Source organism: Haemaphysalis longicornis, unplaced genomic scaffold (genome assembly GCF_048455015.1).
Source record: "Haemaphysalis longicornis isolate Haplotype H1 unplaced genomic scaffold, Haemaphysalis longicornis Haplotype H1 scaffold_6, whole genome shotgun sequence".
NCBI lineage: Eukaryota > Metazoa > Arthropoda > Arachnida > Ixodida > Ixodidae > Haemaphysalis > Haemaphysalis longicornis.
This window is the reverse complement of record NW_027526407.1, coordinates 114310327-114331960: the sequence shown is the minus strand read 5'-3', so window position 1 is coordinate 114331960 and position 21634 is coordinate 114310327. Positions and strand designations below refer to the sequence as shown.

The window sequence follows — 21634 nt, the reverse complement described above, 5'->3', positions numbered from 1 at the left end:
CTGTTGGTTGGAGGGGCAGCTTTTCAATGTTAGGAGTTGTTGGTCGTGGCTAGAATGGGAGAAGGTGGCAATGCAAGTTTTAATGTGCCGAACAAAAGCGGGTTGAAGTGATTAGTAGCTTGTATTTCATGCTGGCATCCACTGCGCCGCATCACTAACCATGGCATTGCGCTAGCAACTGAAAGGGGTGCGTTGAATTCTAATAAAGTACAAGTTTAAACTAATCAGAGCGTATTTAAGGAGTGAACGGCACAACCAAAGACTACGGATGGGAAAAAAGTGCACGGAGAGAGTGGTGAGTCGGGCCTGTCTCCCTGATGTACTGGGCGGGTAGCCAACCTCTTGCGGTTTCAACATTTGCCAAGGGATCCGTTGGGTACAGTGGCACTGTTGTTGTGCCTTACAAGCTCTAAATTTTAGCTGACCTGCAGTGAAGTTGGAAGGCGAGTTTTAGTGAGTGCAACAAAAGCAGCTTCAACAAACTTCATAAAGTATTCATTTGTTTTTTTAAACTCTTTAAACCGGGGTAACAGAGTGGCTATCGAGACGAGGGATTAGAATTAAGAGAAAACTGATAGCTGAATTGATGGATGACATTAGGAAATTTGGTATGACAGAACGAACGAAGGCAACGCAAGACAGGAACAGTTGAAGGAACACACAGGAGGCCTTTGTCCTCCAGTGGACACTGGAAGCTGATGGTGATGATGAAATTTGCTCAGGGCTCTTTACAATTCCGTGTAGCAGCATTTGTTGAACGGCCTTTTCTCGAACCTCTCGGCACAAAGCCAGGAGCTTTAACCAACGAAATAAACACCAGTGGTATCGTATTTCCGAGTAGTATCTTCAAGTGAAAACTACTTTCTTCTGCACTGCAGTTGCATCCCTCCTGAAAAAAAAGAAAAAAAGAAAAATGAATAGAGGAACACAGCTCTGGCACTTAAATTCAATGAATGAGAATGCACTTCAAAGTGCTACTGGATTTGGATTCCCAGAGAGAGCAGCCGGGATGAGCCAGAGAGAGCAGTTTTGATGATCACAACAAAAACGGGTCAAACGCACTTCATAAAATGGCCATTTATTCTTTTAAAAAACGGCCTGACACACGAGTACTGGGAATGGTGCGTCTGTGTTGTGTCCTCGCTACAACCTCCAAGGCTGAACGACGATTGAGGGCTGAACCATGAGTGGATAAAGACCAATTCAGGCCAAGGAGCACTCTTGCCGTAGCAGCTGATGTTGTTTTTCTTCTATTGATCTTTACCCCCGTTCTTAATCACCCGTTCCCCTTAGTTGGGCTACGGGTCCTCGTATTCTGTACTAAAGGAGCCATGAAGAGAAAATACCATTTCATGTAATTTGAAAGAACTAAGATTTAGTATCTCACTCAGCTCCATTACAGCCACAAAAGATGTTTTTTTAACGAAAAAAAAGCAAGAAGTATTTAAAAATTAAAATTTTGCGCCAGGATGACGTGTTGTGAGCAAGAGTGACGTCATACGGGCCAACAATAAAACATACTTTTCAGTGCGTTAACTGCACGTTAGCATTCAAGTGATGCGGTGAAATGGAACTGGAGGTTCCATTACAGACGTCCAGTCATCTGCCGTCGCGACAGGTCAGTTAGGCGGCCGCCAATCGCGCAAACAAGCTTTCGTGACGTCATAGAAAAGTTGCGGGAAATTGGCTAGGGGGTCGCCACGGCTTCACACCTTTTCTTTATTATCTCCTCCGTTATTTGTTCGAAGATTGCGATGGTATTGGTATCATTGTTATCTGGACTAAGCAGTCTTTCTAATAAACCCAACTTGTATTTTGTCTTCATGGCTCCTTTAAAAGCTCTACTACTATTCAACTGCTTAATAGTTTTTCTTTCGTGCAAACTTCAACGGCAGTGGACTAGGGACCAAGGCATTGCACTAGTAAGTGGGAGGTCGTGGGTTGGATTCCCAGTCATGGCAGCTGTCTTTACAGTGCAGCAGCAGAAAGACAAAAAACACCTGTGCATTTCACATTTTGGTGCACATTTTAAAAACCGTTAGTTATTGTAATCTAACCAGTAGCCCTCTACCATTGCATTTTTTCTTGTCCAGGTGTAGGTTGGATGTTTTTGCAACTCCAAATTTGTATTTAGGATTGGGACATGGGGGATTTTCTGTTGTGTTTGGTCTTGCTAAGTGATGAAAGAAAGTTTTTGGGTTTTCATTTGGTGTTGCTCCATACTGCTAAAGAATTCGAACTTTACTACCAAATCAGTGGTCTTTCAAAAGTAAGATTTTGTGCAGCGAAAAACACGGACGGTGAAAAGGATGGGACTAAAGCTATCCCGTCCTTTTCGCCATCCGTGTCTTTTGCTGCGCAAAATCTTGTTTCTGTAATACAAACCAGCTTGCCCAACAACACGTCTTGCAGTGGCATTTGTTCACCACATTTGATCAACAAAAGCATCAGCGGGAAATCTGCGTGCCGGTTAAAACTGGTTGAAATGGAATGGTAGTTTTCACTACTCTTCAGAATGAACAAATGAATGAAAAGTCTTTATGGTAGGATGGCTGTTTGGCCTAATAGGGGGAGGAGGGGTGCGGGAAGGGAAAACGAAAGAAAAGTTGGCTGGTAATTACGATACTCCCTGATGCAATATTTGGGCGCAGCAGCAGTGCGCTGAAGAAGCACTCACTCGTGGGTTTTCTCTACGGCAGCTATGGTGAGCCTCTGCGTCGGTGGCGCGAGGTGCGTCTCAGGAAGGGACTGCAAACTGAGTCTCAAGCGAACGCACATGAAAGTCACACGCACACCCTCCTCACCTTTTCGCCAAGTGTTGCGCCGTCGAGCGCCTCGTTCGGGCGCAGCATACTGCCCCCTCCTCTCCCCCACCGCACGCCTTCAAAAAGCGCTGGCCCGCACCGCCACGGCGAACCACCCTTTCCTCCCAATTTTGCGACACTCTCCTCCTTTGCTTTCTTTCACTCGTTGGTCTTCCCATCGTTCGCTTTGTCCTTCACTCGTTGGTCCCCCCATCGTTCGCTGGGTCGCAACGACGGTGACGCGGCTCAGCCCAGAGGTGGCTGCCAAAGGGCTGAGTCCTAAAAGAAAATCAGGAACTTCTGATGAATTCCGACTCCAACGAGTCCTAAAAGAAATTCAGGAACTTCTGATGAATTCCGACTCCAACGGAAGTCACAATGATGAAGCAGCTCAGCAAAATGGCTTGCCGAGTGAAGACAGCAAGGAAGAGCCCCTGCATCCTTTTAATTCAGAAAGCAGAGGAAACGCGACGAATGCAATTTCTGCTGGAAGGAAAATTCAAGCCTGAATAGCATGCCTTCGACCAACCTTCTTCAGCAATCTTCAGGAATAAAAATGTTTCCACGTCGTGCAGCGCATTATAGGATTCACTAGCACAAAATTTCCATGGAAGCAATACTAAAAAAAAAATGGCAGGGAATCTGAAGCAGTCAGAAAAAAAACTCTGCTGTGAAAGGGCTAAAGGGACCGTGCAACACTTTCTGAGCAGTGCGAGTAAACCTGCACTACGTTTAGATTACACTGCCAGGAATACCTGAGCAAAATATTGCACATGCACATGAAGCAGTGAGCACACAAATCGCTGGGAATGACACAAAAAAACCAACCGCGCTCTCTCTTCAATTTCCCTCATTATGCACCCCTGGCACCGCCGTGATGGTCCCAGGGGTGGAACTGCTGCGCCAATTGCGCCATTGTGCGCCAATTTGCCCTGCTGCGCCAAGCTGCGCAAAAACGACAATTTGCGCGATTATTGTCCATTGAGAGCATACAACGCCAAATTTAGCCGAGTCTTGTCGTAGTTCGGGCAACACTGAGCGATGGCTACACAATATACGCAGCTGCATCCACGCCGCATCAATAGCCACGGCAGTTCGGTGCACTCGTGGTTCCCTGTGGAACGTTATAATCGCCGCGACTTTCCCGGAAGGCTGTCACCAGCATGAGTAAAAGTACATTGAACAGTTGTCTAGGGCTATAACTTGAGGCATAGCCTCAGGAATTTGCAGCTGCTCGAAGTAAGACGAACGACCCGTTCGCACATCCTTCGCATCAGTAGTTTTTATTATTATTATATTGTGCGAGTGCGCAGTTACTGTGGTGATTGAAGTCTAATTTTTCGGGAGCTGCACGAACCGAGAACTGCCAAGCCGCTGCGCGCGTGGGCTATTGTACTATACTGAGCGCATGCGCACGACGACGCGATCTTGCGCGCGAACGGCTCTTCTACGATACTGAGCGCATGCGCACGCTCCTCTAGAGTGTTGCGGCGGCCGCTATCACTTTCCTTTCCGCTGTCGAGTGGGTATTGTGGGTAGTTCGAGAGCTGCGCGACACGTGCGCGTTAGCGTTCCTCGGTGGGAGTTTTCGGCGCGCACGAACCCCGAACTTACGGCCAGTAATACCGGCTCTTTTGCATCAGAAGTTCATTTGAAACCGACTTTTTCGCGCTGCTTTAATGAAAGAAGTGGTGTGGAGCTAAAACAGTTGCGTGCAGCACGCCACACAGCCGCCGTACTCGTTCGCGCGCCGATGAGGCCCGACTCGACCGCGAAAGCGGGCGTCTTGATTGGATGCCGTGCCCACTTTTGCCTTCGCGTCTACGACGGAATGAGGCGTCGTGAAATCGCCAACTTCGTTCGCTGCCTGCCTATGATGCCTGCCTTCTCAGTCGACGGGGTGGCGGCAGCTTGCTGCGAATACGGCATCATATTGTACGGCGCCCGCCTTCGTGTTGGGGAATATCGATGCGAGACGATGTGCGCTTGGCGAGCGCCGCGCGGCTAGGGCACGTTCAGGACGCCAGATTTTACGGTTGCGGCGACGGAGGCAGCGGGGCGGCGCACTGCACGCGATTGGTTTAGCTCGAAACTACTTTAACAAAAATAAAAAAAGCGGCTACCGTTAGTAACATAGTGCTGATTATTATACAAATAAAAGCCAAAAAGTCGCTACATTTAAAGGAATTGGCAAAAAAGCAGGTTTCAGTCCTGAGTAAAGGGTAATATCAAGGTGCCAGGTCCTATTTGATTAATTGCACTCTTTCTAAATAATTCTGCCAAATTCTATTTTTCATGCAGTTTTTGTATTAGTTGGTCTTAAAAGTGCGCTCAGCCGCATCATTTAAGACCATCAGTGTGCTCCAAAAGTGCTCCAAAATAGCCCTAAATTGCTCCAAACCTGCTCCAAAATGGGATTTTTGCTGCTCCAAAGCTGCTCCAAAATAAGACTTTTGCTGCTCCTGTGCCTGCTCCAAAAAGCTAGACCCTGCTTCCACCCCTGTGGTCCTATGTATTGGCTTTTACTTCTCAACTTCATGGCTTATTTCTCGCATTTCCTGTGACGATCAGTCGCCGACATTGTGTACAAACCTCTTCTATGCCTGAACCTGTACGCACAGTTTTGGCGTTTCTTTTGTGTTTTGAGTACGCGTGTAGTTTGAGTGACGAACTCAATACTCCCCTTTCAACGAGACCACTCGGCAACAAACATTTATTGCTTCGAAAATGTCCTACCAGCCTGAGCATGTGAATTAGCGTCTCGACTGGGGCCAGTTGGTTCATTCTGAACTTAAACAACAGCGCAAATGACAAGGACTAGGAAAGAAGCGCAGACAAGCGCTGTAACTTAAACAACAACGCAAATGACAAGGACTAGGAAAAAAGCACAGACAAGCGCTGCTTTTCTGTGCTTCTTTCTTAGTCCTTGTCATTTGCGCTGTTGTTTAAGTTCTGAGCGTGTGCTTGCGAGCTGGCAGCCGTGCCTGCTTTTTTGGTGCACCAAAATGGAAATAGGCCTATCCATGTTTTGGAGAAAAGGAGAAAACTTACCAGCCTGTGATGTATCAAAGGCTGCCAAAGAGAATGCCACAAGCCACCCCTTTTTCATTAGAGAGCATGCAGCTTTCATCGTATACTCTGGTCGAGTTGAGAGAGAACGATTATGCGTGTTTTCTCATCACGAGTAGCTTCAGTGGTAGTGAGCGGATTTTTATAATTCTTGCGCGAAGAGATTGCTGGGACAGCAGACTTTACCCCCAAATACATTCCGAGTAGTCGATGGTAAGTGCTGCAGGGTCCCTTTAATATCTCAGTATTTGTTTGAAGTTTGCGATGAAATTGACCTCACTGTTATTGCGACAGAGCAGTCTTTCTAATGAAGAAAACCTGTATCTTGTCTTCAGGACAATTATTGCGGTCATCAAAAAGGTCTGTGCTCTCTTTTGTCCACAGCTTCTGCTGAGGTACGAACGTGCCGACGAGGCGGAGGAAATTGCGGACGTCTACATAGACAGCCACGGTGATGACTGCCTGCACGCCCTCCACTACGCCCGTGCCCTCTCCCAAGAGTTGGAGAGGAGGCACGTGACTCCAGGGGAAGAATCGGCGGACACGACGTCTTCACATCAGTTGGAACTGCTGCAGGTGAGTCGCTGAACCATCGGCCTTGTATCTGCCCAGTTCTCTGCAGATGTCGTCGTAAGATGACACCCTTCTGCCACCCCTGCCATGTAACTGCCTCTCTTCCCTTCCCTGCCCTCCTCTTAAAGCAGCCATGAAGAGAAAATAAAACTTAGTTTAATTTGAAAGAACTAGGATTCAGTATCTCACTCAGCTCCATTACAGCCACAAAGGATGTTTTTTTTGAACGATAAAAAAGCAAGAGGTATTTAAAAGCTTTCAAATTTTGCTCCACAGTGACGTGTTATGAGCAAGAATGACGTCATACGGGCCAACAATATAACACAATTTTCAGTGCGTTAACTGCACGTTAGCCTTCAAGTGATGCGGTCAAATGGAACTAGAGGCCCCATTACAGACGTCCAGTCATGTGTCGTCGCGACAGGTCAGTTGGGCGGCCGCCAATCGCACAAACAAGGTTCCGTGACGTCATAGAAAAGTTGCGGGAAATTGGCTAGGGGGTCGCGACTGCTTCACATGTTTTCTTCGATATCTCCGTTATTTGTTTGAAGATTGCGATGATATTGGTGTAATTGTTATCGGGACTAAGCAGTCTTTCTAATAAACCCAACTTGTACTTTGTGTTCATGGCTCCTTTAAGCTGTTCTGCTCCTGTCTTGCCCCTGCCGCGGTAAATGCAGTGGAAGTTTTCTCGATTGAATTTTGTAGCGGGCACATGGCTCACACGCCATCTGTTGTTGCGGCACACATCTTTTTCTTCATCTTGTGTTTCTTGGTCTGCTTGAAGCAGCACAAGGCCACATCTATTTTGTGTCTGCTTTTGTCCCACCTCTCTGCGGCACTGTTTTTTAAGTGTTGTTTCGTTTTTGATTTGCTGTAGTGAAAATTGAGCCAACGTGTGCAAACTCTGCCTAGAGCAGAAGGGCCTGCAAATTCCAAGCAGTGCATTTCAGTAGTTGTCTCAACTGCTGTTATGAAGAAATGATGGGCAGGATCGCACAGAGAGTCGTGAGCCTCAAGACATGGCTACAGAACACACGCTCAAGCTATATTCAGAAAACCAAACGTAGCTTTGCAACTGGAAGATTAAGAATTGTAACAAAAAGGACCGAGCTTGCTTTTCTTTTTTTTTTTTCCCAGGCTTTCAAGACTGATAGTATTAAAGGGATAATGAAAACAAAGTACAGCCTTTTTTGCTTTGAAAGAACTGATTGATTGATTGATTGATTGTCGGGTTTAACGCACTGACGCAACGCAGGCGATGAGGCGCGCCGTAGTGGAGGGCTCCGGATTAATTTTGACCACCTGGGGATCTTTAACGTGCGCCGAAATCTCGTACACACGGGCGTTTTTGCTTTTCGCCTCCATCAGAAAAGCGGCCGCCGCGGCCGGGAATCGAACCCGCGACCTTGTGCTCAGCAGCGCAACGCCTTAGCCACTGAGCCACCGCGGCGGGTGCTTTGAAAGAACTATCTTTTCATAACTGAATCAGCTTCATACCTACCACAAAAAACACCTTTTAACAAAAAAATGCACGAAATATTGAAAGTCTTCGAAATGTCGCCCTGGAGTGACAAAACATGGTGAGGCCTGATGTGGTATAGGCCAGCTCCACTGATGTAGTTGTCAGGGTTAACTGCACGTTAACATTCAAGTGGTACGGTCAAACAGAACAAGAGGAGGCCCCACTACAGTAGCCCAGTTTACCAACAAGATGCTGTGACATCACAGATAATTCTGTGAAAAGGGGCAGTCACTGGTGCTTCATTTGTTTTCCTCGGAATCTGGATTAGGTATTTGATCAAAGTTTGCGACGCAGTCGGTGTCATTGTTATTGGGAAAGGAACGAAACTTGTATTTGGTCTTCATGGCCCCTTAATTAATAGAAATAAATTGGTACAGAATTGTTGGGAGTACTATTCTCCTAACGCATAAGCACCCCTTCCAACCACTCTGTTATACACCAAGTTCCTTTAAAGTAGGCTTTACCGCTAAGCACGTTCATTGCCTGGAAGACCATTTACCTGAGGAAATGCAGCAGTCTTGTATCAAGGTGTGAAGGCTTAGTGTATGTCTGTGGGGTCGTATAAATCAAATCTTGTAAGTGCAGAGCACTTTAGGGGCTCCCCTTGTTGTCGTAGCTCGCTCGCTGTCACAATGTCAAGCGACTGCCGCAATCAGGCGGCGTAGCCGAATAAAGGACCCAGGTAGAGCCCGTAACAGGGGCTTCGAAAAACAAGTGGTTTTTATAGTCACAACTGTTCTAAACTCCTGCGCCACTGGCGCTTGCCATACATCTCCCTGTTGTTTAGTGCAAAAAAAACTGCGGGTACATTTGAAGCAAGATATACGTAATTAAGTGGCAGCACCTGTGTTTATTTAGTTAGGGACGCTCGTTGGGTTGCTTTTTACGACAGTAAGCGAAAAAAAGTGGTGGGATGAAAAGCAAGCACAAAAAGAACAGAACTCCCGCTGGCGCAGTTTCAGGCATGGGGCGCGTGAGCACTGCGAAGGCGGGAAATTTGAAATGCGTTGGACAAACTTTGACATAGGGCGGCGAAGAGCGTGATGGGTAGTAAGTGTGCGCGGATAACGGCGCCACAGCCCATTATGGTGAATCACTGCTCTGCACTTCTGACAGTTTTCACATTGAGTGGAACGGCTGTAATTTTTTAGGCCATCTGCATATGCATATGCATATTGCTGGTGGATTGGGTCACAGTTTTTCTTATGCCTTCTTATTTTAAACTGAAGGCTTGAGGTGCCCCATTCGGTGAAAAACAGTTGTTGTTTTTGCTGTTGTTGCAAGGTAAAGAGAATTGGCGGCTGCCACAATTAGCGAATGAAGGGAGCATAGGATCCTCTGTGGGATTTGACGGAGCCCAGTGGGCTACCACTGAGCTATCTTTGCACGTTGCCAGTGGCAGAACAAGTTTCTGTTGCTGTTTTCTTTTTTTCTTCTTTTTTTTTTTGTGGCACACACACTTGAAGGGATTGACCGAAGGGATTGGCCTTTGGGTATAATGTGGCTGCTTCACAAAATTCACAAAACTGTGAATAGGAAATGTAAAAGTTCCAGGATACTGCATGTCGCGTGGCACCTGAATGTGATGGCATGTGAACATTCTCAGGTGTGCACCAGCCACACTGAATCCTGATTCTAGGTAAGCTGTGGTGGGTGCCATTATGTTTGCTGAGGTAACTCACGCCATAAGACTCAGAAAAAGAGTGAAGAAACGTGCGAACACGTTGCAACAGAGAAAAGGCTGGTCGAAGCAGTTTTCAGCAAAAGGCAGAGAAATGGAAACGAAAAAAGTGAGACAAATACAACGTAGCTGAAAAGGTGCTGTTGATAGGTATTGCCAGTCGTTTGCCTTCAAATCATGTAAGCAGATTTATGTGCCCAAAGGAATTTCTTTTTTGCCTTTCATCAGCACGTATGTTGTCACTTCTTTGTTCGTAGTCTTTACACTATTTTCGGGACGGCACAATGATAGCGTATGCCACAGGCCTGAGCCACTGATGTGCCTTGTCAAACATACAATAAGAGTCCTGTCTTTGTTACTCAGGGCCGACTGTATGCTATTTTTCTGTACACCAAATTCTGTGGGATGCACTGAAAGGATTGCCCTGCTTCCACGCTTGAACTGAAGTCCGTAACTCCTCTCTGCATCCTCCCAGAGGATCTGTGAAGCGGACCCCACGGATCCCCAAGTGCTGGATTACGTGCGTCACATCGAGCGGTCCGGTAAGTGCCGGTCCTACATCTCCCCATTTTCCATGTGCAGTTGCCTTTCATCTGTTCTGGTTGCGTGTGGGTGTGCACGTGTGTTTGTTTGTAGCGGGTGCAATGTAAGCTCAAAAGGCAGCACTTTGGACTAAATTGAAAGCTAAACCAAACTTCAAAGACTTTCCCTCCTTCAAGAGAGGCCCTGTGACAAAAAATGCAACTTCGTTCCATTTGCCAGAACTAGCCTGTAGCAACTCACTCAGCTTCTTTGCAGCCATGAAAGACGTGTTTTAATTGAAAAACCACAATACATATTGAAAGACTTTCAAATATCGCAGTGCAGTAATGTACCTACCGTATTTACTCGCGTAATGAACGCACTTTTTTTCCCGTGAAACGGAAGCAAAGTTGGGGGTGCGTTTATTATGCGGGGTAATTTTCCGGAAAATTTTTGGGAGTGATGAAAGAAGGGCACAGCGAAACAAAGTAATCCACGATATAAGCTACCTCTCGCAGTAAATACACGCGTACACAATTGGCAAACATGCAGCGTTTTTGTTGAACTACGCTAGTCGTCGTTTTTCAAGATTTCACTTCGTACTCCATAACCTTTAACCTAAAACTGGCCGTGTAACTGACATTTCGACCCATCGCCGACTGAAAAGTGGAAGACGAACATAAGAGCAAGCAAGTAATAAAGCTATCCCGAAAGAAAGTAGGGCTGAGACGCTCAGCTGACTGCACCGACTGAGCGTCGTTGTGATAGCTGTCCAACGACGCCGCGCCGTAGTGTTTGTTCGTTTTTACTCCGAGAGATAACTCTGGGTTTCATGCGCGATCATCATCAGAGGGAGCGAGTACAGTTGGAAAGCTCCAGTACGACCTTTCGTGGGACCTCTGGGTTGGAATGTTGGTTGGTGCGTTTATTACACGGGGGAAAACAGAAACCTAATTTTGACATATAAAGTTGGGGGTGCGTTCATTATGCGAGTGCGTCCATTACGCAAGAAAATACGGTAATAAGGGCCAGCAGCGAAGACGTAGTTATGTAGTTACCACCGTGTTAACTCTACATTAGCATTCGAGTGAGACGATCAAGCAGATCTAGAGGTCCCACTACAATTGCCCAGTCATTCTTTTTGTGCGGGTGGGGGGCTTGGATCGGTGGCCACTTCATCTCGCACACAAGGCTTTGTGATGTCGTAGATACTTCGATGGAAAGTGGCGGGGGTCTCGCCACTGCTTCTAATGTTTTTTTCTTAAAACCTCGTATCTTTGCTTGAGGGTCACAATGAAATTTCTATCATTGCTGTGGGCGACAGAGCAGTGTTTTTAATGATCCAGATTTGTGTTTCCTCTTCACGGCCCCTCTCAGTTCTAAACGCTTGCCAGGCTGAGCGTATGCTTTTAGTAATCATTGCTTGGATTTGGTCGTCGTTTTGAACCGATAAAGAATGCCTCCTTAACCTTCCCCTTGTATAGTGAATTGAGTAGCAAACACATTTCACTCCTTATTTAAAGTCTTGAGTGTTCACAACCTCTAAGTGCCGCCTAATGATACAGGTAGTGTTTGGCTGACTCGTTATGTAGTTACGTACTCAGCCTTTTTTAGATTTGTAGTGCTTCATCGTTGTTTAAAGTCTCACATGTTATTATCTGACCTGAACTTAGCGCGAATTTTGAAAGGAAAGGAGGGGGGGGGGGGGGGGGGGGGGGGCATTGATGTAGCGAAATGCACTTGCAAATAACAAGTGCCTCCAATAGCAGATGGGTTAGCTTTCAAAATAGCGCAGTCGACCGCAAAGGTTTGTTTGTGGTGTTTGCTAAAGTGCAAATTTTCAAGTTGGCTAATTTTCAACTGGGGCATCTATGCAGGTTTGCATGTTTCGAGTACGAAGCATGAGACCGACAGTTTTATCTGCGGTTCCATTTTTCCACAGTTAGTTGACTGCTCCATTTTCGCAGCTGTGATGATGATGATGATTGCGGGGTAGCCTTAATCAGGTGCCAACTTGCTGGACTCGGCAACAAAGTTGCGAACTTGATCGTGAACTGTTTGTGAATATTGAGTGTTGAATACTTTCGGGTAGCACTATTTCAATCAAGAAAACTAGGCGCTTCTCAATTACCTCAGTTTATGTGTAACATGCCTCCCCCCCCCCTCTCCACTATCAAATTTCCTAGGGCCACTTTGAGACCCATCCAATCGACAAAACAGAAGTCCCAAGCAGAGATGTGCTTTCGCTTATCCGGTTGCACAATGTTCATCATTAGAACACAAAGTTATGAACCAGAATAAGGGCACAATAGTACATAGTTGTATATTTGGAAAGCCATATTTTTCTACTCTATTACTGTGACTAAGCCACGCGTCATTTTGACTTGCATGGAAAGAAATCGCGCTATTTGTGTATTCCGGTTCGCATTTCATTTGAATGTACAGCACTTTGTTATGGCAACTAGTCTTGCTTTGTGTGTCGCTTTGGCTGTCACAATATGCAGAGTAATTGGCTTTTGACATTTACTACATGCCGCTTATAGGCTTGTCTTGGCTGTAGAATGAGAACTGGCTTTCGTTGGCTGGTTAGCTTGGTACCACCCCTGTGTTGTATTGGGCCTTCTGCAGTAAACTGTGAACTCAAAAACAAGTTTCGAGCCATTTTCACACTATTCCAGAGAGAAACAATAGGGTTACAGGTGGTGAGTGGCCCACTGTCTGTTTAAGTGAAGGACTTCAGTTGCATCATCCAAAGACATATCTAAGGGGATGGGGCCAATTTCAGTTTTGGGTTTTATGTGCTGAGAAAAGGAACAGTGGCGGAACTGGGTGGTTGATGAGGACAGAAGCCCATCTCTCCAAGAGAACACATGAAAGCAGCCGGGGTGAACATATCACAAGCAGATGGTTGTAGGGTTTTCAACTTTTTGATTGCCGTGATTTTCTTTTTGATCGTTTCCAAGGTAACGCAACAAAGTAAAAGCAACATAGGCTGGCTTTTTGTTGTGTCTCAACCTTTTTTCTGACTGACTCCTCTGAATGGCTGTGTAACCTCCGTAACGTCTGCAACAAAACACGCGTGGTTAAAATGAGTATTCTGGCCTTTAAGCAAAATACCAGGCAAAGCAGTAGACAAGGTAGATCTTTTTTTTTTTTTTTGTATGCTGATTTATGACTTGAATGTGTGTGGTTCACCACTTCCCACAAACGGCTTAAACATCCAGAAGTGGGTGCTGGCGTAAGCTTAGCAATTTCAAACGAATAGGGAAAGAAGTGGCCACGTTATGTAAAAGGCTGCCATCTATAAATTTCAGGTGGAACAATGAGAATCTGGTTCATTGTGCTTGCTGTAAGTTTCCCCTTAGGTATTTTTTCACGGTTACCCAAATTTCCACACTTCCTCCGGAGGGCAGTGCTGCTGCTTTCACAAAGGGAGCAAATGAAGGCGTTTATTATTGTTCACCACAGCAGGCCATTGGCTACTCCAGGGGTTCTCAAGCATTTTGGTCCCAGTGAACCCTGCTAAGTTCCGTTAAGTGCCAAGGAACCCCCCCCCCCCCCCCCCCCCCCCTCCCCTCCCGCCAGTTTTCATTCCGTTCATGCTACATTAACGTGCAATAAATTCAAAAGCAAGCAAGGGTATCGTTTTTTTCCCGTCGACTTTACACGAATGCGTACGCTAGCGGCACCTATCTCCAAACAGGAGAAATGCGTATGGGGGTAATATAAGACCGAGATTCAAGTGCAATAGTTTAACCACGTGGCCCGTTTCCGGAGTCTGGCTGGCTACAAGCTGCTGGCGAGATTTATTGCGCAGCTCGCGCGTTTCTGTTATGCGCCGAGATGTGCTTACTGACACTCGGGCGTGAGTAATGGAGGTTCCTTAGATCGATCGCACCTCAAATTCACCATATAAGACTTTGCGACTGCGGAACCAGGGAAAATTTATCAGTGCCTCGCGGAACCCTGAGGAGGGGCCTGCGGAACCCCTAGGTTCCGCGGAACCCACTTTGAGAAACCATGGGCTACTTCATTCTGTCATAACATCTTTGAAATGTACGCAGATAGCAACCACGGTGTTTTATTATGTCCCAGAGCAAAGTGGAAAGGAAGCAGTCACCTTCTAGTGTGGCAGGGCCCTGTTTACCCCAACTGTTTCATTCGGTGCAATAAATGGGAAATCTGGGATGCAATGAGGTTTTGCTGCTAGAAGTGTCTGTTCTGTAAAGCCTTCGTTGCCCTATCCCCGAGTGTTCTGCTCCCTTCAACTAATGTGCCTTAGCGGTTGCCATGCAAATGAAATAAGACTTGAACAAGGTTGGTGTGTTGCCACAATATCCACTCATCCAGTGTGTCTTAGTGAGTTCCTTTGTAAGTGATCTGAATCACAGCAAGTTGGGTGAAGCCGTTTCGAAGCATCGCACCTGTGGCTTTGAGATGCTGCCTTGTAGTTTAGTCCAAGCACTGCCCGTTGTTTTTATTTCTGCCTGCAGAGCCAGGGGCGGAAGGTGTGGCGGAATGCCTCAGGCTTCTGGCCGACTTTGTGGACTGTCCCGACAACCAGGACAGCGCAGAGGCCTGGAGGACGCTTTGCCGCATCGCAGCATGCAGCGCCAAGAGGTGGGGAGACGCGTTCAGTTACCCGCACTAGCTTTGCATGGCTTTAATTAAAGGGGCCGCCGGGAAGATGAAGTACAGGTTTGTTAAATTTTGACAAAACTAGCCTTTGGCCACTCCCTCAGCTCTGCTGCAGTCACAAATGATGTCTTTTTTAACCTTTTCAAGGTCACGGATGTACATATACGTCCTCTGCAAACACCTTCAAAATGGTCAATAACGTATATGTACGTCATCGCTTGTATGGTTAAAAAGCGCGCCTTTTTCACCAACCTTCTCTCGCTTGGCATCTGCTGCCACACTGCAGAAATACGTCAAATTATTTTCTTGCGCCGATGGCTCTTTTTTTTAATTTTTTTATGACTTACTTCGGCGGTGCGTCGTCTAACGCTCACGCATCTGGCCGTGCGCCCGCGCGGGTGCAGCATGTTTCGGTATCATCTTCCGGGCACTTCCCGCTTTTTGCGCCCGCGAAACTGGTGTCTATCTGATTTCGATCTACTCAAAAGGTGCCGGCTTGTTACTCTCTCATTTTTATTTAGAAATTTTCTTGTGTTCCTCATGAATAAACCACGTGTATGTAACAACACAAACGATTTTTTTGTCACTTTATGGTCACCCTAAAAAAGTTACGATAATTTTTTCTCGAAGTAGAGTCATCCGAAGAATTTTAATCAGCAATAACAAAAATCGAACCTGGGGGTCGTATTTGGTAAAACAATTCGACCGTCAAAGGGTTAACTTGAAAAAAATGCAAGAAATGGGGAGAATTTCTGAATTTCAGCCTACAGTGAGGTAATATGGGCAGGAGTGATGCAGTAAAGGCCAGCAATGAAAAGATGGTTATCAATGTGTTAATGGCAGATTAGCGTTCGAGTGGTATGTTCCGGCACACCTACAGGCCCCACTACTTTGGCCCAGTCATGTTTCTTCATGGTGGTTGTGGTCGATGGCCGCCAGCTGCGCAAACAGGATTCTGTGACGTCATAGATGGAATCGAGCGAATGTGGCTGGGGACCCTCTACTGCCTAATCAGTTTTCTTTTAATACTGTGCAACCCCAATCATACCACTTTCAAGGCACCGTGAGAAAGCATCGTATAACCGGGTTGTCGGCCGACCAGGGTATGGGTAAATCCTTGTACACAGTTTCATGCAGCAGGTGTGCTAAGAAATTTAAAGAGGTCATGAAGACAAAGTGCAAGTTTGGTTCATTCAAAAGATTGCCTCATTAGAATCATACTGACACCACTTTTAACGTAAACTTCGCTCAAATAAGCTACGTCATTAGGAAAAAAGGGAACGGTCATGCGATTCACTAGCTCATTTCCCGCAGCAGAACCTATGATGTCATACGAGCCAGTTCTGCGATTGGCGGAGGCCGGCAAAAGCAAACGCAAATTTGGCAGAGCTTATAAGCTTGCCGAACGAGCTATTTGCACTTAAATTTAGGGCACATTCTTTTTAAAGCCGTAAGAATGGTGGGACAAACAGTGGAAGTTACGAAAGCACACGTAAACATAGAAGTACCGATGCGTACTGCTGTTGCTACTGCGCGCACTGTGCTTTGTTTAGATGCGCAGCACTGCGGAGCTTTGGGGTTGTCTCAGACGACACTAGCCGACTGACGCAAGTTTTTGACCGTATTTGTTGAGCGAGCACCATGTTTCACGAAATAATTAATTTCTCCATGGACAAAAACAAGCCAGGTTTCAATACGGTCACAAACAAAGCAAAGGAGTTCTTCAAACGGCCGACTGTGGTGTGGTGGCGCCATCTCGGTTGACTAACGGTAAGCAAGTCTCCGCTCCACACCAAGTTTAGCCGAAAGACCTGTTCTTATGATGTCATTGCAAGCGTCATGAAAACATACGTTGTGGCATTAGAATCAAAATTTTAGCTTAAACTGATTAATTTCGCAGTGAATAAAGCGTCGTTTGCTTCCGGACAAGCGCTGGGAGCACTGTAGAACACGAAATCTTTCGAATAAAACAAACTTGTATTTTGTCTTCATGGCCTTTTCAACTAGTATATTTAGTGCGTTCTCGCGGGATTTGCAAACATTTAGCTAAACTCCCAAGTTAAAAAACGAGAAAAAAGAAACACCTATGTTGTGCCCCCTTCCCCTCCATGGCGACCGAGCGAGCCTGCCAGCCGAGCACTAAGTGGAGATAAGGCCGACGTGGTCGAGCAAATTGAGAGGGGAAAGGGCGAGTGTAAAACTGCCCAGGCCAAGCAAAACGAACGATAGCACAAGGCGGAGATGGAAGAAAAATGGCATTCCTGTACAAGGAGGAGGCACCCTTTGAATGGTTCCGTGCTGTCGCTATTGGGTCAAAGTGCTCAACGCATCGTTGTTTTCGTTTCCTACAAGACCCAGCAATGCGAAATAGATAAGATGATTCAAACTTCATGAGTAAACCGTGTTGTATCAAAAATTATAGTGCGGTCTTGCTACAGTGACTTACTGCGGCAGCCAGGGAGTGACCCAAAATTGCAGTGCCAACATATACGTGTCTTCACCCTTAGCGGTGGACGCGTTTGAATTGAGGCACCCTAGCAAAGAAAGGAGTGGAGTGACAATGCGGCTTTGAAAAACACTGATAAGCAGAGAGCAGAGATACTGGGAGAGAGGGCGTCGTGAAAAGATGAAACTTGGATCGAGCGGGCGGGGACAGCTGCTGTTCGGTCATCGCCGTGGGGTTGCATAGTATGTGTTTTCGCGTTCGTCGGCGCCTCGACGGGAGCTTCAAATTCACGGTCCACCTGCCACCTGAACTTCGACTTCTCACGGTTGGCGCGTTGGCGTACTGCTCCAACGTGAAGCTGTCTAAGTTTAACTTCCACTTGCGAGTACCTGCCTGCTTGCCTGCGTCTGCTCAGCAAGTGGTCCAGCCCACCAGTGGACCTTCACACATCAAGCAGCATCAAGCAGGACTTGAGAATAAAAAAAACCCGCCCGCATCTTCCCACGGGGAGAACTCGAGTAAATGTGTCGCAGAGTGGTGGGGGTATTGCATGAATGTTGCGTAATTGGGTATGGTTCGGGAATGCTTAATTGTTATTTCGTCTTTATTATTCTTATTTAATGAATGAAGGAGAAGCGAAGGCAAGGAGTGTAAAGTTAAAGTCTGTCTTTATTGTTTGGTACCATCAAGCAAAGCGTCAAGTCAAGCGAAAGCCAAGCAAAGACGCCCTTGACTGAATTCCGAACGCGCGCTCCGCCGCTTATATACACACCACCTGCATTCGAGGGAGAGGAGTACGGGGGGAGAGACGCGCATGCGCACACCTCCGTACACAAGCGCGCGAACTTTCCACGCACCCACCACGCCGTTATCACGTGTACACGCCCTGCCGCTGTTACTGTTGAGCGCGACGCAGTGCACGGGTAGCTACGACGCATGCGCGCACAGACGCGCTCCCCCCGCACCACCGCACCTGTTGTTGAGAGTGAGGAGGGTACGGGGGAGAGACGCGCACCTGCGCCTCGACGCGACGCGCATGCGCAGTGAGCGTGTGGACGGCGCTGACGCCGAAGCGCGACAGCGTGCGACTAAGAAATGCTCCGATGGCGAAGCGGTGTAAAAGATGAGAAAAACGCCGGTTTTTCCGCACCAGGGTCCATCGCATGAAGCAGACCGCATGCACCCGAGTATCATATCATTTGGGTTTTGAATGCATTGCTTCTAATGGCAGTTTGCCGGGACTGTGGTGATCCGTCATAAGAAGCGGGTCGTTGTAAGTCCAGGGAACGTATCAGCGGGGTTGCACTGTACTTCATTTGAACGGCCAATGCATCGGTCTGTGTGTGCGTTCGTGTGTGCATGCTTTTGCCGTCAAGCTTCGAAATTACAACACGTGAGCTTTGGCGGGGAACCTAAAGCTGGGTGAACTTTCCCGCGTGCGCAGTGACGATGCAGCGGTGGCCACTTGTGGCAGCCGTCTGTGGCAAGAGCGCTTTGGCTACTGGCTGCCCTACCACTTCTCACCACGGCTCCTGAGGGGCTCTGGGGACGTGTGGCTGCTCAAGGCTGCCTTCTTGCAGGCAATTGGCGAGACCACTGGCAACGCAGGTAAGCTTTCGGTTCAGTGAGTAGCTTTTGGCAGCATGGCGTGATAATGAAGGGGGGACGCTGGTCTTAAAGCAATTTCTTTTAATTTTCAAGTAAACTCTGTGAAACTTATCAAACTTGCTGTTTTTTTCCCACTGATTTCAAATATGCCATTATTTTTGAGCCAGTCAATTAGTTCCACCGATAATAAGAGATAATTAGCCAATTTTAGACGAACAATAGACAGTACAGTGTTAATCATGAAACTGTAATCTTTGTATTTCTCAATACTATGAACCATGGTGAATGCAATACGAGAAACACTTTATTGATGCACCACTTAGGACTAATTTTACAGCTCAACAAACTTTGGTGGCACCAGTGGCAAGGAATCATTTCTAATGCCCATTTCAAACACCAAAGTTTAATGAGCTGTAAAATTAGTTCCAAGCAGTGCATCAATAAACTGATTCTCTTATTGCATTCAGCAGGGTTCATAGTATTGAGAAATGGGAAGATTACAGTCCTATGACTAACACTGTTTTGTCTATTGTTCCTCCAAAAATGGCTAATAGCCTTTAATTATCTTGGGAACTAATTGACTGACTCATAACGGCATATTTGAAATCAATGCAAAAAAAAGCACCAAGTCTGACAAGTTTCGCGGAGTTTGCTTGAAAATTAAAAGAAATTGCTTTAAGAGCCATGTTCCCCTAAACGGGGGATGTGACAAGTAAAACTACTATTTTTGTTATTTATGGGCCAAATTTAGTCAAATTAGGAGAAATTCTGTAGTTAACTAACCTAATAACAAAACGTAAATTAGTTTAAATTATCTACTATACCTTTTGAGTTACCAGATAATGCAATAATCTCTTAGCTTCCTTGCACAGAATAGACATTTCTTATCACACTGACGTAAAGGTCTTGTTGACTTCTTGCCTGATTAGTTCATTAGCTGAATGCAAGTTTCAGGCAATTAGTCTTGAACCCAAAAAGTATAGAAGGTATCCTTAAACCAAATTCAGTTGTGTTGTTAGAATGGTTAGCTACATAAATGCTCCTAATTTGATTCAATTTGGTTCCTAAATGAAAAAAAGTCGTTTTACTTGCCACGTCCCCCTTTTAAGGGGGGCTTAAAAAGCAAAATACAAGCTTGGTTCATTACAAAGACTGTTCTGTTCCGATAACAATGAGAGCAGTCTTATCACAAACTTCACGAATATAATGGACGTATTGGGAAACAGTTGAAGCTTTGGTGATGCTCACAAAAAATACGGGAGAATTTGCCTGTAGCAGCTCTGTTATAAAAATGTGATGTCCCAAAAGCAGGGTCTTCACACAGAGCCTAGCCTGTACGCTGCTGATGAGTGCACTCATTTAAGTTTGCACATGATGCGGGGAAACCAGTGCCATCGCTTAGTGGCACCTCATGTAAGCTAGATGATTATGGTTACGATGCAGAAATAACGAAAGCAAAACACCTGGCCCACTTTTTGGCTGAAACTTTGGTGTAGACCAGAAAACTACGGTGCCACGTTTGTTTGTTATAACTAAGTATTTGTAATAACTGCAGCCGTTATAAGTGGGCTCAACGGCAGTACAAGGCAGAAATTTAAGATAATTTCTGGAACAAAGGTTCACTTATATGCAGGTTTTTACGGCATTAGTTGATTGGAAGCAATTCATTCCTTGACAGATTATAATTATTCGCTTGGTGAACCGTTTGACTAAGGCCTAGTCAACCCTTTTTTGTGAACATGCTACTCACACACAGTAAACCCTTATTGTAGCCGAATCACTTTATTTCAAGTGCTTCGTAGTCCTCACTGCAGTTCATTATCACCAAATTACTTCTGCTTTTAACAAAGCATCACTTATTACAAAGCCCCTTTCTTTCACAAGAGTTTCTTTATAATGAGGGTATGCTGTGTATACAGTCTTTGTCAAAATTTTCTATGCCTCTCCTTAGGTTTATGGGTTAGGAAGAATTCAAGGCCAGTGCTTAGCATTCAACAGACTGTAATGTTCCAGAATACTTGATGAGACTAAGAAAGACGGCCATTTTCTCCAGCTTCCTGGCATAAGACGTTTCAGCCTCGCTCAAGAAGTAAGGCTGTACTCAGAAATTTTTGTGGCCTATGCCTTTTGCTATGGCCTAGAAAATTTTGGCAAAGACTGCATTTTCTGGGGCGTACATAGCTTAGTCACAAATAAACTCTAAGTGCACAACTGGCACACATTACAAATGCACTCCGTCTTGTAAGAGGCGTAAAATCTGAGCTTATTCTATGAATTTGTGTAATCATGTCCTGTGAACCTTAGTGGTCAAAGCACCTTCCTGTGCGGCTTTCTCTACAGGGGCCTACATCTCAGCTGTAGAGGAGAAGATTCTGGAGCATGATGTGGCACTGCTGGAGAGATACCGTGAAGTCCAGGATAGAATGCTTTGCACTCCAGGGCATGAAGACAGCGGTCTTGACGATCTCCTCGTGGAAGCGCGACGGTTGAAAAACTGATTGTACTTATGTAAATTTGTGTAAATAACAATTTTTGCCTTATCCTATACAAAAGTCCTAGTTTCAATTTAGTTCCATCTTTGCTGAATGCACAGAACACGATGCTTACAGACGCAGGCTTCTCCCAGATGTGATATTTCGTTCTCAAATAGGTACAATGCAAGGAAGTGCAGTGTGATGCCGAAAGTTAATTAAGTGCTTTGATATGCCGCACTGCATGCCTAAAGCGACCTAAAAAAATATCAAACCACCCTCTTTTTGAAAGGATTG

General features: G+C 46.0%; 1 protein-coding gene across 1 annotated transcript in view; it reads left to right on the top strand.

Moving 5' to 3' along the window:
* Positions 1 to 21634, top strand: part of LOC144141900 (uncharacterized) — a 40747-nt gene extending 19113 nt beyond the window's left edge. Inside the window, exons 8-12 of the mRNA XM_077673368.1 lie at positions 6258 to 6449; positions 10128 to 10194; positions 14668 to 14794; positions 18703 to 18866; positions 21207 to 21634. Of these exons, the coding sequence (XP_077529494.1) occupies positions 6258 to 6449; positions 10128 to 10194; positions 14668 to 14794; positions 18703 to 18866; positions 21207 to 21364 (708 nt within the window). The 3' untranslated portion in view covers positions 21365 to 21634. The remainder of the gene's footprint in view (positions 1 to 6257; positions 6450 to 10127; positions 10195 to 14667; positions 14795 to 18702; positions 18867 to 21206) is intronic.